This window comes from Amphiura filiformis, chromosome 3 (genome assembly GCF_039555335.1).
Source record: "Amphiura filiformis chromosome 3, Afil_fr2py, whole genome shotgun sequence".
Classification (NCBI taxonomy): Eukaryota; Metazoa; Echinodermata; class Ophiuroidea; order Amphilepidida; family Amphiuridae; genus Amphiura; species Amphiura filiformis.
The window spans coordinates 51,086,108-51,102,247 of NC_092630.1; the positions used below are offsets into that span (position 1 = coordinate 51,086,108).

The window sequence follows — 16,140 nt, forward strand, 5'->3', positions numbered from 1 at the left end:
ATACCTTTAATAAGAAACATTTTGAAAAATGGGTAAAAATAGCATGTTTTTGGGTCTCTGTGTCTAAGTTTTTTCACAGAAGGGGGTCTTATTATATATGGCGCGAAGCGTATGATCAAGGCGAATAAGTACAATACAAAAACGAAAGCCAATTGATTAATACTTTTAAGTTATGGCCCTGAACATGCCGTGTACACTTTTCGTTGGATTCGACCATATGCATGTTAATCTGGGATTATGCTTTTCTATGGGGTTGACCCATAGGCCTAATTATCGACATGTCAAAAAGGGGGGCCCTGAAATGTTCATGTCAAAAAGGGGGCCCTGAAATTTTTGAGGTTTGTAGGCCTACTGGTCTGTAAAGGGGGCCCGAAAATTGCGAAAAAGTTTTGCGATGAATTTTTTTTTGCATCAGCCACCCCCAACAAGTGTTGTGAACGGTCCCTTAATTTGGAATTTCATTGAAAGGGGGGGCCGGGGGGCCGGGGGGGGCTGGAATCAACCAATGCCAGGCGAACATTTGGCAACACCTATGCAATCAGATGCAATGGGTATGATTGGTGGCAACACTGCTGTACTTAGTGTACTATCGTATCGACGAAGAAAGCTTACAAGTTCAAGTTGTTGGCAGGTCTCGCGGGCTTCTGGTTCTGTATAAAATTCCCAAAGTGAATGTAAGTGTCATTAGTAGGATATTGTCTCAGATCTATTAATTTCATGAATTTTGTTTATCCGATCCTTCTTTTGATTGCCTTTAAATTAAAAATTCAGAAAATCAATTGCAAATCGGGGACAAGGTTTCCGAATTCGGCAGCAATCTCGAATTTCATAAATCGCTTCTCAGTCTCACCATGGTCTCACACAGTTGCATGGTTGTTACTTCTTCTTCCTATATACGTGCATACCTCAAATTGAGTCGACACGCAGGAAGATTCAACGCTTATCCATCTTGCACAAATCATTAGGGGGCCACCTGGCACTGCCAGTTCACTCGTATTTGTTACCGGCTCAACGGCTCACTCGGCGATCTAATTCACGATCATTCACCCAGCACCAAACACGCACCGACATTTACAAGTACTCATATGTGCCGAGAACTGTGAGAGACTGGAATGACCTCCCACACAACATAACTGAAATCACCAGCACTGAACAATTCAAGGAAGCACTACACAGCTTCTTCAAAGCAAAGGAAAGCAACATAAGAGACTAAGAAAATCACACGCATGCGCAAATTCCTGCTTGCCTTATTCCACTTGGGACGTTAAGCAGTATCCGAGAAGAAGAAGAAGAAGAAGTATTGTCGCACGGGCTTTATACGTGCATAGTTTTTTACCTATATGCACGATCCTGGAACCTACTAGGATTCATTGCAGATATCAGAACCGGGGATGGTCCTAGACGTTCGCCTTTCGTATCTCTTTCCTTGTTGGAAAGGTATAACGTTGAGGAGATAGGAACATGTACAGAAGATCCGGGACCTACTCTGCCATGTTTGGCTGAGTAACGGTACATGAACACGGTCTTTTGTGCCTATGTAAATTAGTCATTGTGTAAAGCTGTGTTTATACCAAGTTATGTGTGCAATTTTAGAGAACGTTGACCGACAGAGGGTGTCAATATAGGCCTACGTGTCGCTTTTGAAAAACAGCGAATCATGCGCATGCTCAGCAGGCAAATACGACGGCGATGTAGTACACTGACCATGCGTGCGATTCAGGTTTCTCCAAAAGCGATTGAGTATAAATGCATCTTTAGAAATGACCGGCGATTGTGTGTTCTCAAGTGGGTTTTATCATGTTAATTAGTGACCTCGATCAAGCATTGAAATGCTGTCATTTTTTGTACTGGATCGTTCAAGCATCTCCAACAAATTTTTCAATGTAAGTGCCTCTGGCCCTAGTAGAAGTAAAAACGGATACTATGGCCAGAGTTCTAGGGCTAGATGGTCCCCCTTCTCTTTTCGAATAGCTCTGACACTTAACGTGCACAGGGTTTGACTCTTCCTGTACACGGGACCAACGGCTTTACGTGACTTCCGAATCACGGACGAAGCACATACACTACCTATATCTGCACGTGATAAGCAGTGTATGGGCGAGAAGAAATTCTTCAATTAAATTCTGAAATTAATAACTGAACTGAATTGAAGGATTTCTGACCATATAGGAACTTTTTGGGAGGAAGAGAATTTTCACCTAAGGCAAGCCCAAGGCTCGAACCCTCGTCGATCGTATCTCCCGGCCGGCAGCGCAACGCCTTTTAAGACCACTCGGCCATCTCGCCCTCTTTAATTTTTGTGTACATCGTGGAACATACTCTTTGCGTGGCTGTGCGTAGTAAGCTGTTGTACGCAGATAACCTCGCAATATGGACGCGTAGAGTACCGGTAGCGCTGACGCTGTACGCTCGCGACCGCTCGTGTATTAGCATGATTAGTCGCGGAGTAACAAGCGTAGTTGAATGTTCCACGATGTACACAAATTTAATAATTTTTCTATAGTAGCTCGATGGTTGTAGTAAAACTACAAATTTCGAACGCCGGAGGTGTGAGTTCTGCTTCTCACACACATCACACAAGGCCACATTGAAACTTGATGCCGAGTTTTAATAGCATCCCATTTTTTCAGCTCAAATTATAACATTTATTTCATTATTCATTATTTTCACGATTTCACTCCATATTCGGCTTTTTTAATCAACGTTTTCTCGGGTGTTTTCTATATGTAGGTATGCTAGGTGAATTCAAATTTGCCATCAAACTGCATCATTTTACATATCAAATTAAAGCCCTTGAGTAAAGAAAGCCAAAACTTAAAACATTTTGTCATAGCACTTTCCGTAAATAAAGTTACATCTTGTGAAAGATTGACTTTCATCAAAAAGATTCTGCTAGCAAAATTCCCCAAAACGGCATTTAGGGGTGTTTCTAGATCTTAGTCTCATGGCGATAGCAGCTTTTTTTAATGGAACTGCTATCAAAATCCTCTAAAATTCCATGTGCGACTTGATTATCACCATAAAAATCATATATTAGGGTCAAGTGAAGTATAGAAAACATATTTATGTAGGTTTCCTTCACCGACCTATTCTCGAAAAAAAAATTCAAATTTCTCTGCGAATTTCGCTGACTAGCAAATGTGTTAACTAAGGTTTGCCTGGGATACCTACACAATGGCGTCAACACTTATTGCGGGTTTTTTCATTCGATCATTTCAGGGTCAGAATTTCGGCGTGAATCAGAGCATCGAGCTATTAGCTACCATGATCAGAGAGAATTCTCGCAAAGATTCTCATAAAAAACATATTTGTGTGAATCAAAATTGATTCCCGCAAACGTTTTTAGTTTACACTAAGTTGATTTGCGAGAATCAAATGATTCCCGCAAATTTATTCTGCAAGAATCAAAATTGATTCTTGCACTGTACGAAATTCTGACCCTGTATTTTCACAAGTTGGGGGGGCTTGATGCAAAAGGGAAAAGTTTTGACCTTCCTCAAGGGGGGGCCTTGAAAAAAAATGATCACAAATTTTCCTGGGTCTGGAAAAATAATTGTACATGATGAGGTAATCCTTAAATTTCCATTATTTACCACATCCTCTACACCTACAACTAAGAAAAACTGCTGATTATGATCAGCAGGGGATGTCAACATTTTGAGAGTTTCAATTTTGATCTCTATTTTCAGATAATTGACTTTTTGTAATTTTATGAAAATGAAAGTTTTGGTAAAATTGAAAAGTTGATGCGGGTGGGTGACGGGAAACTAATACCGTAATTTCAATACATACATAGCCAAATTTGCACGCTACCGGATGCTGTACAGAAGTTGCCGCAAATCACAAAATTTGATATACATACTGTATGGGGCCGCCATGGGGTGCTAACAGCATGCCCGGGGTGCTAACAGCATGTTTGTTCCCAACTTTCAATCATCGGGGTCAATCACCTTGAGCTTGACAATGATGGATAACATGATTGAAAACCTCATCCTCCAATTTACCCCATCAAAATGCAGATTTTGGTATCAGGTGAAAGCTCATATTTTATTTTTCTCATCAACATATTGAAATTAGGCGTTCCAAATCAGTATATTTCAAAAGAAATCATCAAAAAACTGTGGAATTAGTCTCAACTGTGGTACGGTAGTTGGTGTTCCACGTTTGAGACTAAAGACAGTTTTTGATGATATTTTCGGAAATACACCGAGTTAGAACTTCTAATTTCAATATGGTACTGAGAAAAATAGGGTCTTTCACTTGAAATCAATATATTACATGAACGTGATGATTATCATTAATAATAAAAACACTGTAGACTAGCAATATCACGCTGTATAAATATTGGTAATTCCAAAAGGAATTAGTCTTTTTGCATGAGTGCTTGAAAGTGGTGACATTTTAAGAATTTGATTTTGCAAATATATCAAGTTAAAGCCATTTATATAACATTTCTGTATATTTAGTATTTATTTTCCATAAAATGTTAGCTTTTACTGTCAGATATGTCCCCATTTAATTTTGAGGGGAACAAGTGAGGTAAAGCAAAGAAAATTGGAATTTACCACTTGCGTCAATGCATATTACTCCAGCTGATGTGTGTGTATGTGTGTATGTCTTGCACGCTGTGTATGTACTCAGTTATCGCATACGTGTTCGACTAATATTTCTATCATAATAATAAAACGACGGTTCCTGCATTTTATTCAAAATCTGGGATTTTGACAAAACTACAGCACCTAAAGTCTTGATTTTTGCAGAGTATCTTTGTTTACTAAAGTACATTACAATCGTGTAAATCTGAATGTAGATCTTCTTACTTAATTTGAAAGTGGATCCATCAGGATACAAATTTGTCACTTGCGTACCTTCTTTCCCGGTGTGCTACAAATGTATGTGCTATAGACCACTTGACATCATTGCTTATCAACAAAGCGAGGAACTGGTCTATCAATATGCTTGAACAAACTGCTACACTGTTCAATGGCTTTCTTGTTCATATGAAATGTGGTGGGCGATTTAAAATGCACGTGCCCTGAGCAAACTACGATGCGTACCCACACTGCAGGGCAAAGAACAATGGAAATTGCCATAATTCACATGCATACTGCCAGGCAATGACGTCACAGTAAGTCAAGTGGTCTATAGTTACATGTATATTGCTTATTTATTTTTATTCTGATTTTATTCCACAGATCACAACATAGTAATCTTCTGGATGATTTGTGATTTCCAGAAGGCTGCCCCAAATGTGATGGAACAATGGGATGAGATATTGAAACAATAAGTCATCATCTCTCAAATTCCATTAATCTTTGAAGCTATACACAAGTGCTGTGTAAAGCAGTACTACAGGCATTATGGTTCAGTGAAATTCAAATCAACTGCTTGTTTTATTCCATACAACAACTCATAACTTTTCATCTCCATTCACTGAGTTATTTAATCACAAAGAAAGATGAGGCCCAAGTGGTGTTTGCGGATTTTGATGAATCTGATGGCAATTGTTGGTGGTGTTACTTTTGCTTGCATCTTATACTTCAAAGTCTCCGCTTCTGATGTGGATAACCATAGTACTGAGTAAGTTTACTGTTAAAAAGCACAATGCAGATATTATTATGAGACTCAGCTGTTTTTTGATTCATATGTTTTTATATTTTGTAGAGATCCTACTCGTTGATTCATAATCAAACAAATGATTTAATCAATAGCAGTTCATGTTCAGTGTATCTACAATTAAAGTCAAGTGTATATACAATATGTAAGCTTTCCTTGAGACAGTAATTTAGTTATTGTTTCTTATTGTGTATCTCAATGTAATGATGATGAGTATATAAAAGTACACATTTTCAGAGAGGAATACATCTGGCATAACAGATTCCTGCCAAAATGAGCAGTTTTTTAGAAAATCACAAAATTTGATTTTACTCTACTGAGTCATTCCATGCCAAATCAACCAATTTGCTGAAAATCTTGGCAGGTCATCCCCTCAGATTTTGCTGAAAATCATTTCTACTAGCATACCTCTATGGCAATAATGAACACATGGTGACCTGCCAACCCATTGGTTGATTTGGCATGGAATGACTCTACTGCCTTGAGGAATTAACTGTACATGATTTAAAATTTAAATTAAAAGCCTACATATTGATAATGTTTTCCTGATTCCTGTCTTAATGAAACATCGGGAATAAAAAAGAGGACTAATCAGCCATATACAGATATTTTATTATTATATTTTATTTGGAATCAGAAATGCATGTCAATATAATAGAAACCATAAAAAAGCAACAAAATGTATAACTTTGTAAGATGTGTGTACGTTTGACCTGTTAACTTGTGTGACTTCTATAGTGTGTTTATCAATTTTTGGAGCGATTACCGAATAGGGTGCAACTCTACTACATGTAGTCTCATTACAAGACTGCCCTACCTCAACCATTACCCTTAGAAACTCCGTAAACGATAACTGGACTCAAGTCTAGCAAGTTGCACCCTATTCAGTAATTGTACCGAATTTTTGATGTGTTGTAAGAATATTAAATTGCAGGAGAACTGTGTGTAAATTTTTAATTGCGGCATTTTGATGCTTTGAATACCTGGAAAGTTATCTTATAACATATTATGTTTATTGTTTCTTTCAAAATTATAGAAATGAAAAAAGTGCAATTGAGAAACTTGTAAGGAACCAACAAGCAACACATCCTAGAAACACACCATCTTTGACACATACCAATGGGACTACCTTCATTGAATTCAAAAACAACTCTGAGTATAGATTTAAGGTGGATGACACATTCACTCCCTCAGTAAGTACAGTTCAAATGTATTTAATCAGTTAAAACCAAGATCTGTTTTATTGAAGGAAACTGTTCATTTTGCAAATACTTTTGGTAACAACCTGTCGTTATTTATCATCATATTGGCTGACTGTCTTCTCCATGCTTAGATGGTTTTATTGTTTCTAGAAGATAGTTGTCTTTGGTAAATCTTGGCTTCAGTTCCTGTTTAACTTGACTTGTTTCTCTGGGAGTACTTACTAAAGATCTTAAATCTACAGGACACCGTTCAGACTTCTATAATATTAAGAAGAAGAGACTCTCAACAGTAAAATTGAAGAGTCTGTAGAGATCAAACAGGGGAAATACAAAGTGCCCAAATAATTTTTGATGAGAAAAATCAAATTAATCCAGAAATAAAACTACCAAATGGAACATTTTGCTACAAGGAATTGCACTTTATACCAAGACCAAGTGCCATCAACTAAACATACGGAAGTAATAGGGGAAAATAGTATGTGTCGTATCATTGTTATTTAAATTATGTATTTTCAGAACCTACTTTAAAATTTACATTGTATGATTTACTTTATTTCCAGACTTGTCCTTCATCCATGCAGCATAAGATGTTGAATAACACCTGGGCAAAGCACTTTTTCCGTCCTCAAATCCAAAAGTTCATGCATAGGGGTATCTTCAATAGACATGAATTTGACAGGTTGATGCCGTATAGTATGCCGTTTGGATATAAATATACAAAAGATAATGTTACATATGAAGGTAAGTGTGCACTTGTTGTTCAGAATGTAATTGAACATAATACCTTGGACATGTATTTAACTAAAAGTAGAGTAGGAAAAAAAATGGAGATGTGCCATAAGATCATCAGGCCTAAAAAAAAAAGACATACTTCAAGATAAGAACACAGGGAGCGATTGCCGAATAGGGTGCAACTCTACTAGTCTTATTACAATACTGCCCTACCCCAACCCTAAACCCTAACTTTAAACTCCGTAAACGAGGACTGGACTCAAGTCTAGTAAGTTGCACCCTTTCGTTAATTGTACCGAACACAGCAAAAGTTTCAAGTCATCAAAAACATATAAATTCAGCAGTGATGTGGTCTTCATCTGTACTCGGCTCAGGCTCCAGGTACATTAGGAGACTCATCATTTTCTGACCAGAAAGCATACACAAATCTGTTATCTAACAGAGGAGACAAATAAGGGATGAAATCAAAACTCAACTGGCAGTTGATTGCCGGTTCCGTACGGTTGTCATTGTTTAGAACAATAGAAACCGGATGGAACTGGCTGGAACCGGCAGTCTGCCACCGGTCGAGTTTTGATTTCATCCCTAAGTTATGTGATTTGATGTTTACTGCAGAGCTGCCAGATGGAAGAGACATGCCAAGAATCAGTGTAAAAATGTATACTAGTATTCCTAACTTGCTGTTCCAGACATATTGTTGCTCTGCTGGAAGTTACAAAAATAATTTATTATAAGGAAGAAGAAAACAGTGGTGTGAATAGTATGTTCTTAAAGGTTTATTTATACTAAAATATTTAAAGTTTCAAGACAGATTGGTGACAGTTTCCATTATGGCAATTACTACTAAACTCTCATTTCTCCTTCACAGAACTACACGGTGTGCTAGATAATTTTGGTGAAAACACCTCTATCTTCAATTTTTCTACCAAGTCAAGACCCGAGTGTATCAGTTGTGCAGTGGTAGGCAATGGTGGTATTTTAAATGGATCCAAGATGGGCAAAGAAATTGATAGTCATGACATGGTATTTAGGTAAGTATGTAAATAAGGTGACTGGTTTATTGTTAACTAGCGGGATACCCGCGCTTCGCGCGGGTCCCCGCTAGATGAGTAAATGGGAGCGATCACTAAAACAGGAGGAATTACTGAAAAGGTAGAATCATTGAAAGGTAAATTTTATTTTTCTAAACCTGTCCCTTCTTGCATTTCCATTTTCTTTTCAGTTTCTTCTGCACGGGCCTAGTTTGTTTCCATTAAAACAAAATGCTATTTAGCTTGTGATTTTCCGCTTCCATGTTATTTATCTATCTAGGCCTAACCCCATTCCCATTATTTTCTAAATCTATCCTTTCTTATACGTTTCCCTTTATAGCTTCATTTTTATTAGCTGCTTAGCTTGTGATTTCCCGTTTCCTTCAGTTGTTATTTATGTTTCTTATTTTTCCTGATTAGTTTTTAATTGTAACTTCTTTTTTTTTCCCTTAATTTTCCCGATTAGTTTCTTTCTTTCCCTCTTAATAGTTTGCTCCCGTTTCATTTAGTTACTGTAACCATAACCCGTATAATAGGCCTACCCGTATCTTTTTTGTCTTCTTCTTTTTTTTCTTTTTTTTAAATTCATTTATCTCCTTTCTTTCTCTTCAGTTTCTTTTGCATAGGTCTATTTTGTTCCCATGCTGCTTAGCTTGTGATTTCCGTTTCCATGTTATTCATTTATTGAGCCCCGTTTCCATGCATTATTTTATCAATCTACCATTTCTTACATTTCTCCTTTTAGTTTTGGCTTTTTTTCACGTTTTATTCCCATTTTTCATATTTCCTGCTTAGCTTGTGATTTCCGTTTGAATTTTATCTATTTAATTCTATTCTCATTATTTTAGTTTTTTTACATGAGTTATTTATTTATTTATTTATCTTTCCTCTCGTATCCTCACGATTTTTTTTTATCATCTTGGCGGGTAATCTCTTAATCGAATCCAGTACCATGCATATAATCCACAACCCGACCCATCCATAGGCCTACCTTTTCAGTTTTGTCTTCCTTTCTTTTCTTTTCTATTTCTCTGGCACGGAAAGTTGGTCTGTGCATATTATGCACCCTCATGCACGTGCGAGTCACATTGCTCAGTACGCCGACGATTAACGCCAACGCGCTGCTGCCAGTTAGTTACGGATGCTGGCGCTACCACTGAGTTTTGACAACAAAAATCCGGAAAAAACCCGGTTTTAACCATATTTTCACTGATTTTGAGGCCAATTCTTGGTCTTGACAGTTTTCAACCAAATAAAGTGCAATGCGTTCCCGGTATATTCTCCCGTATGAATTTGGCTGTAAAACTAAACGACGATTCATAGGCCTAGAATAAATAATAAAATTCACGCGACGTAGCCTTAATCTCTTGGCTGCCAACTTCGTGCAGTGGCGGAAAATGGGGTGCGTAGCTCTGCGTGAGGGGCTTAAAAGCTCGTAAGATCATTCTTAAAGCACGCGATGTTGTGCATCTAGATAGCCTGAATCATTTCTTGGCCACCTCGCAGTTGGCAGAAAACAGGGCAATGTTGATCTGCGTATGGTTTTTTAATGGAAATATTATTACGCGGTTCACACTGTCCTTATTACCCACAATGCCACTGCATGCGATTTTGCATAGCAACACGACAGTTTTTTATGTTATTCTCTTAGTTACCATCAATTTTTGCAAAAATGAGCCTCAGATGGTTTAATGGCATTATGTACCCGATCAATGTACGAATAAATCAGAGCTGAAAGTGAAATCATCTCTGAGTCTATTCGCGCACAAGATTTAGCGACTTCCTTTTATTTATATAGATGCTCTGATAATTTTCGTTCAGGGCTCTTTGTGTAAAAATGTTTAGGGGCATGTTTTCACCTTAAATCATGGACACATGTTTAAAAGCGCAGTACCCATGAACACACAATTAGGTCCTGGTCAATAGAGGATGACAGAGGTAACTATGTATACAAGAGCATTAAAAAAGGGTGTAATAGTTGTCCTCTGTCTCTAATGAAATGTCAAACAGGCATGAAAAAAAGTTGGTTGTGGGATGTAAAATCAATGGGGTATAGATGTCTTTGACTCACAGTGAATACAAGTAGGTGTGCGTGTATGTAAAACAACACATCACACTTGTAAAATAGTTAGCAATATATGATATGTGTCTCTATCAAACCTGTATCTTTTGCAATAATTTAGGTACAGATTTGTAACTTGGTAGCTAAAGTGAAAAATGACTTGACATGAAAAAAGTCTAGTAAAGAGCCAAACATATTATAAGTTATTGGATTTGACGATCTAGTCTTGTGCACTTTTAAAGTGGATTACAAGTTTATGAAACAAATACAGCATAATTCATGCATCCCAGAAGGAATTACATTATATAGCAGAAACTCTTTCTTCCATTCCTGTCTATAACCAGCAATTCTGACTTTGTTTCATAATTTCAGGGTAAATCATTGCATCCGTCGTGGCCATGAAGAGGATGTAGGCACCCGTACTACTCACTATGTGTTTATGGATAGGTCACTGGTACATACACAAAAAGAAGATATCCCTAGAGATGAGGTATGACTTTCCTATGTGTGAACTAAGCTAATGATTATAATTGACAGGTGTACTCCAAGGTTGGCATTTGGCATTTAAGTTGAGAGTAATGGGAGAGACCTTTTCCTGACTTCATTATTTCTAAAGTTGAAGTCCAAAGTCCTTAACTTAGGTAATTCAGGTCAGAAATTGAACATTATGAGTATTCTGAGAAACAGGTTTGCTATGTAGTTCTTTCATAAAAATGATGTGGCAGAGTAGCTTCCATTAGTGTATGATATAGTGATATATAATTTGGTTCACCTCTTGTTTGGTATGACATCAAGCGTGCCAACAAACCGCCCCTGTACGCATGCATACACTCAGTGCATTTAACTTTATGTGTGCGATTCGTTACAGCAGCGAGCGAAATACGCACATTCGTCACTACCGAACTTGAGATGAACCAAATTATAGTAACCTGATAAAACAAGGAACTGATGGATGTTTCTTGAGCCACGCTTTAAAAGACCAGAATATAATCCTACATATTTTTTGTGACAATGTCCACAGTGGTAAATATTAGGTAAATTGGAAGTCCTGATGAACAAAAGTATTGGTAATCATTTGAGCAGAAAACCACGAGCAATATCCCCAAATCACTGCAGAGAACCAAAAATGTTTTTCACATCAGAAAGACACAGACAAATGTTGTAATTATATACTAGCCTTAATATCTGACAATGGAGCATCATCTTATTATTTGTGTCTGATGCTTTATTGTACTCCTTCACTCTTGTTGTTCCTTAGCTGCTGTGAACCACTGATAGTGCCTGTGTCACTCCTCATGGACAATTGTTCAATCTAGCATTCAATAACAAAAAACAAAATAATGCTTCTTCATGTAAGGTGTTGGTGGATTATTAAACTTATGTTTCATCATCTTCAAATCATACTCAATTAATAATAGAGACATTTGCAATTCTAATTTGTTTTCTTCACAGGGTATCAGGTATATCTTTCTACCTTGCCGCAAAGCAGACTATAAATACATCCAAGCTACTGTAGGCAAACCAAATCCCAAGCAGAAATTTCAGACAAATGCCAAAAATGTACGGATATTGCATCCTGATTTTGTACGCTACTCCCACAAAATGTAAGTCACATTTGGTGTCAATTGTGCTGTGAGTGTTTTAATCAACTCTCTTTGACGTACACAGTTGGATCATGTGATGTCAAATATTTTAACCCTTTGAACCCGACGAGCCGCCATGGCGGCTCACGGTAACCTGTACCGTAATCGCGACAAGCCGCTATAGAGGCTTTGACCATGGAGTGTCAAAATCCTGAAGAGTCGCTAAAGCGTCTCACGTAACATCAAATGCGATCTGTTTTGTTAACATCAGAATCATTTGGCTATCTGTACGGGACTATGTGGTAGGCCAGGGTTCAAAGGGTTAAAGAGTAGATAAATCTAGTATTGAATATTATTGACATACATTATATGCTCCCAAACTTGATTTGAACCTCAGGACTAAGGAGTACTTTCATATTATGTGATACCTGCCTGCAGTTGATGTAGTGTTGGTTATTTCTTATTTGGGACACGGGGGCTGTGAAATATGTGTGGTGATGTCGTAGTCACATGGTTTGTAAAGTCAGCTGACATAAAAGGAACAGCAGTAGATTAGCTGAAAATATGATAAATCAAAAAATACTCTTTTGATAATGGGTTTGTTTAGATTTTTGTAATGTAAATGAGCAAATTTATTTATGAAAACAGTTGGCAGTTTTAGCAGATTTGTGATGTGTGTTTGGTATATCTAATGATGTGTTCCTAAAATATTTCTTGATATAGCAGGGCTTATCCAATATTTTGATGTTTCTGCTTGTTTCAGATGGGAATCAACCCGGTCATTTCGCCCAACTACAGGTGGTATGATGTTATTTACAGCCCTGCACGCTTGCGACAGCGTCAGTGTCTATGGCATGGGTTTCACATGGCAGTACACAGAACATTACTATGATAATAAATTTCTTAGATTTAGAAATGTGAAAGGCAGTCATGATTTCAAGAAGGAAATCGCCATCATGAAACAACTCGATGAAGACGGAGTTATTAAGTGGTACAAGCGTGATGTGAAGGAGTGGATGAGGTAATGCTGTTTCTAAATAACATCTCTTACTCTGCATCAACAATGTTGTTGGCTAAACACAGATATTTTATAGTGCAAAACAAAAAAGAAGTTGTATCCATCCTGGAATTTTAGCATTATTTTTTCATTTTCGTATGCAAAATGGACATATTAGAGTATTATTTTTATATATAAGCATTATGGCAAAATTGGTATAATGTTATAAAAAATACATAAAAATTTACTTTAAAAAAAAATTGGGAGTACGCCCAGCTTGCTACGGCCCAGTTTCAACTCCAGTACTTATAATTGTAGTGTAACTTGCAGGATGATCTTGTGGACAAATAACTCATCATGGCTGTTTCGGGTCGACTTATTTTTTCCACTGCCCAGCACACCTTGGGCACTTTTGTTTTAGGTGATGTGATCATGTAAAATGTGTTGGATGTTGAGAAAAAGTATGCTGTTTCTGATACTTTCCATTTTTTAGTGCTGATGTCTTAGAAACTAATGATTCAAGTTAATGGCGGTTTTATTATGCTGTTTTAGGCGACAAAAATGTGTTCTATGGGCTGACTGACTTTTCTGGATGTTTGTTTATTTCATGTTGTTTTCTGGAAATGGCCACTGTTGACAGAGGGGTCACACCCTGTGCTATTTACTTTTGTGGCACCCTTTTTACTAAGGCACCCTTTTTATTTACAAAGTCAGGACCCCCCTCCACTTCATGCGATTATTATCGGAAACTATGATAATTTGATCATTTGATAAAAATTTATTGTAAGTTGAAACAATCCCCACACATTTTATTTTACTCTTAGTCTTTATATCAAGCCACCCTTTTCACCAACAAAGTTTAAACCCCACCCTTTTAATGATTTACTGAATTTCAGAGTGGCTGCCGTTCCAACAGTAATGACCCTAAACAAATTAATCCATTTCGGCCAAAAAACAAGTGTTTTTAATTCCAGACAGCTTTCAAAAAAATTTGGGTCGGTCAGGCCCATAGAACAGGATTATTTTTCTTCACCTTACAAATATTTTTGGTATTGTTTGTATTTATTGTAATCTTAAAAATTTATCATAATTGCCATGCAACTATTTTGCTTAATGGCATTGCAAACCTTTGTTTCTTATTCGTGATGCAAAACTGAAAAACTTATTGGCAGTTGTGAAACATTTCAAATGTTTATGTTACCTGCTATGGCCGAAGGTCAGTAAATGGTCATTTGCTGTCACTTTCTTCTATAATGCACCATAATGTTGTTTCTGCCTTTTAAAACAAAATAACAGCTGCTTAACAGAATTTGGTCAATATGATCATTTGGTGAAGTATATTAGTAGTTGCTTGGTTGTAGCTCTAATGGGTGAGAACCTTTTGTAATTTAGCATACTATTTATGAATGTTGGAACCTTCTGAGTAGTGATGACCGGGAGTAATGATTGACATGACCCAGGCTATTGCTCTATTAAACTATAGTCTTACCAGGTTCCTAGACCCATTGATCCTTTTCTGTGCATGTCAACAGAAAAAAGACCCAATTATTCTAAAAATCAAAAAAGCAGGCAATACATGTGTTCCAGAGGGAACACAATAGTCCGTATGCTGTCCTTAAGGCAGTAATTTAGATGTGTCTCTAAACATAATGATGATATTTATATAAAAGTATCACAAAAATTGGTTTCACTTTACTTACTACCTCAAGGAAGGCATACGAACTATCACTAAAGTATGTTTATTGGTATAAATTTAAGAAAACAAGTGCAATATACAAGTGATTTCACATCTGAGGATTTATTTTCTCCTAGTTTGGTGTTTTTCAGTCTCATTGGAGGGACCATCAGTCCACCGTTCCCTTATCTTGCATGTTTTGTTTTGAGTGGCGCACGACAGGTGGATGGATGGTTTTTTTCTTTTGTTTTCTCATGTGTTTTGTCATAACCATCCACTTGCCGTGCGGCACTGCCTTGTAATATTTTGTTTTACGGTGCACGACCGGTGGATGGTTTGGCTCTTGGTGTCCTCTCGTGCGTTTTGTCATAGCCACCCATTTGCCGTGCCCTTTATTATATTTTGTTGCATACTTTTATCATGTTTCTTGTCAAGGTTTTTTTAATCTATATATTTTTTGCCTGTTAACTCTATAATATTTGCTTATTGTTTTAACGTTTTAATGCTTTATACAGCGCTTCGAGATTAATTTATTTATTATTATAGTAATAGGTTATCTAATAATACACAAGCATTCTATTTTAAGACAGAAAATGGTAGACTTGTACTGGAACAACTATCTTTTAAACAAGGATCAGAAGCCAAGGCAGTGGTAAATCAGTACAATACATTTTATATAACCAAAGATTTGTAATAGCTTTACCTAATAAAACACTTCGTGTCTATATGTTACTATTCCATTTGCCACTGGCAAAACTATTGGACCTGTCATTTGTTTTAATAGAACTGGCAGGTTCCAGCATTTGTCAAGTGATATTAATATTCAGCCTGCATTCTAACTCTAAAAATGTAAAATATTGAACCACTTCAACTATAAAATGTATAAGAAAATTTATTTTGCACTTCAACTTTATACATGTAAAGAAGACAATACAAGACACCAAAAGTTATGCAAGATTTAAAAAATAAATCTCAAAAACTTTGCATTTAATTTGTTTAGCGCGACAAGTTTGTGCCCCTATCATTATCAGGTAATGCGTCCACATTTGTAAAAAAAAATCAGAAAAGCCTGGACTATTATTTGGGCTGTCCTGATGTCTGACTGAAATTAAGCAAATTATGTGCTCTGATATTATGCATTTGAATTTAAATTATGAATTTTATTGGTGTTAAGTACCTGGATCATGACAACTGAGGATATTAATGTAATTTGTTGTTTATTGACAGGGTAATATGTTATAG

The 16,140-nt window shown here is 36.8% G+C and overlaps 1 protein-coding gene across 1 annotated transcript; it reads left to right on the plus strand.

The window, feature by feature from the left end:
• Nucleotides 1–582: 582 nt before the first annotated feature.
• LOC140148687 (alpha-N-acetylgalactosaminide alpha-2,6-sialyltransferase 1-like) lies at nt 583–14,358 on the plus strand. The gene is made up of 8 exons (XM_072170724.1): nt 583–674; nt 5,196–5,580; nt 6,653–6,809; nt 7,379–7,559; nt 8,419–8,581; nt 11,016–11,133; nt 12,096–12,247; nt 12,990–14,358. Exons 2-8 carry the CDS (start codon nt 5,459–5,461, stop codon nt 13,249–13,251), a joined length of 1,155 nt encoding a protein of 384 aa, XP_072026825.1. The 5' UTR covers nt 583–674; nt 5,196–5,458; the 3' UTR covers nt 13,252–14,358.
• The last annotated feature ends 1,782 nt before the right edge of the window (nt 14,359–16,140 follow it).

What these genes read in the sequence shown, in the direction of transcription:
- LOC140148687 (XM_072170724.1), top strand. Translation starts at nt 5,459, where the DNA reads ATGAGGCCCAAGTGGTGTTTGCGGATTTTGATGAATCTGATGGCAATT. An exon ending in ATGACACATTCACTCCCTCA is followed by an intron (nt 6,810 to 7,378) that starts GTAAGTACAGTT and finishes CTTTATTTCCAG; the next exon opens with ACTTGTCCTTCATCCATGCA. An exon ending in GTACGCTACTCCCACAAAAT is followed by an intron (nt 12,248 to 12,989) that starts GTAAGTCACATT and finishes TGCTTGTTTCAG; the next exon opens with ATGGGAATCAACCCGGTCAT.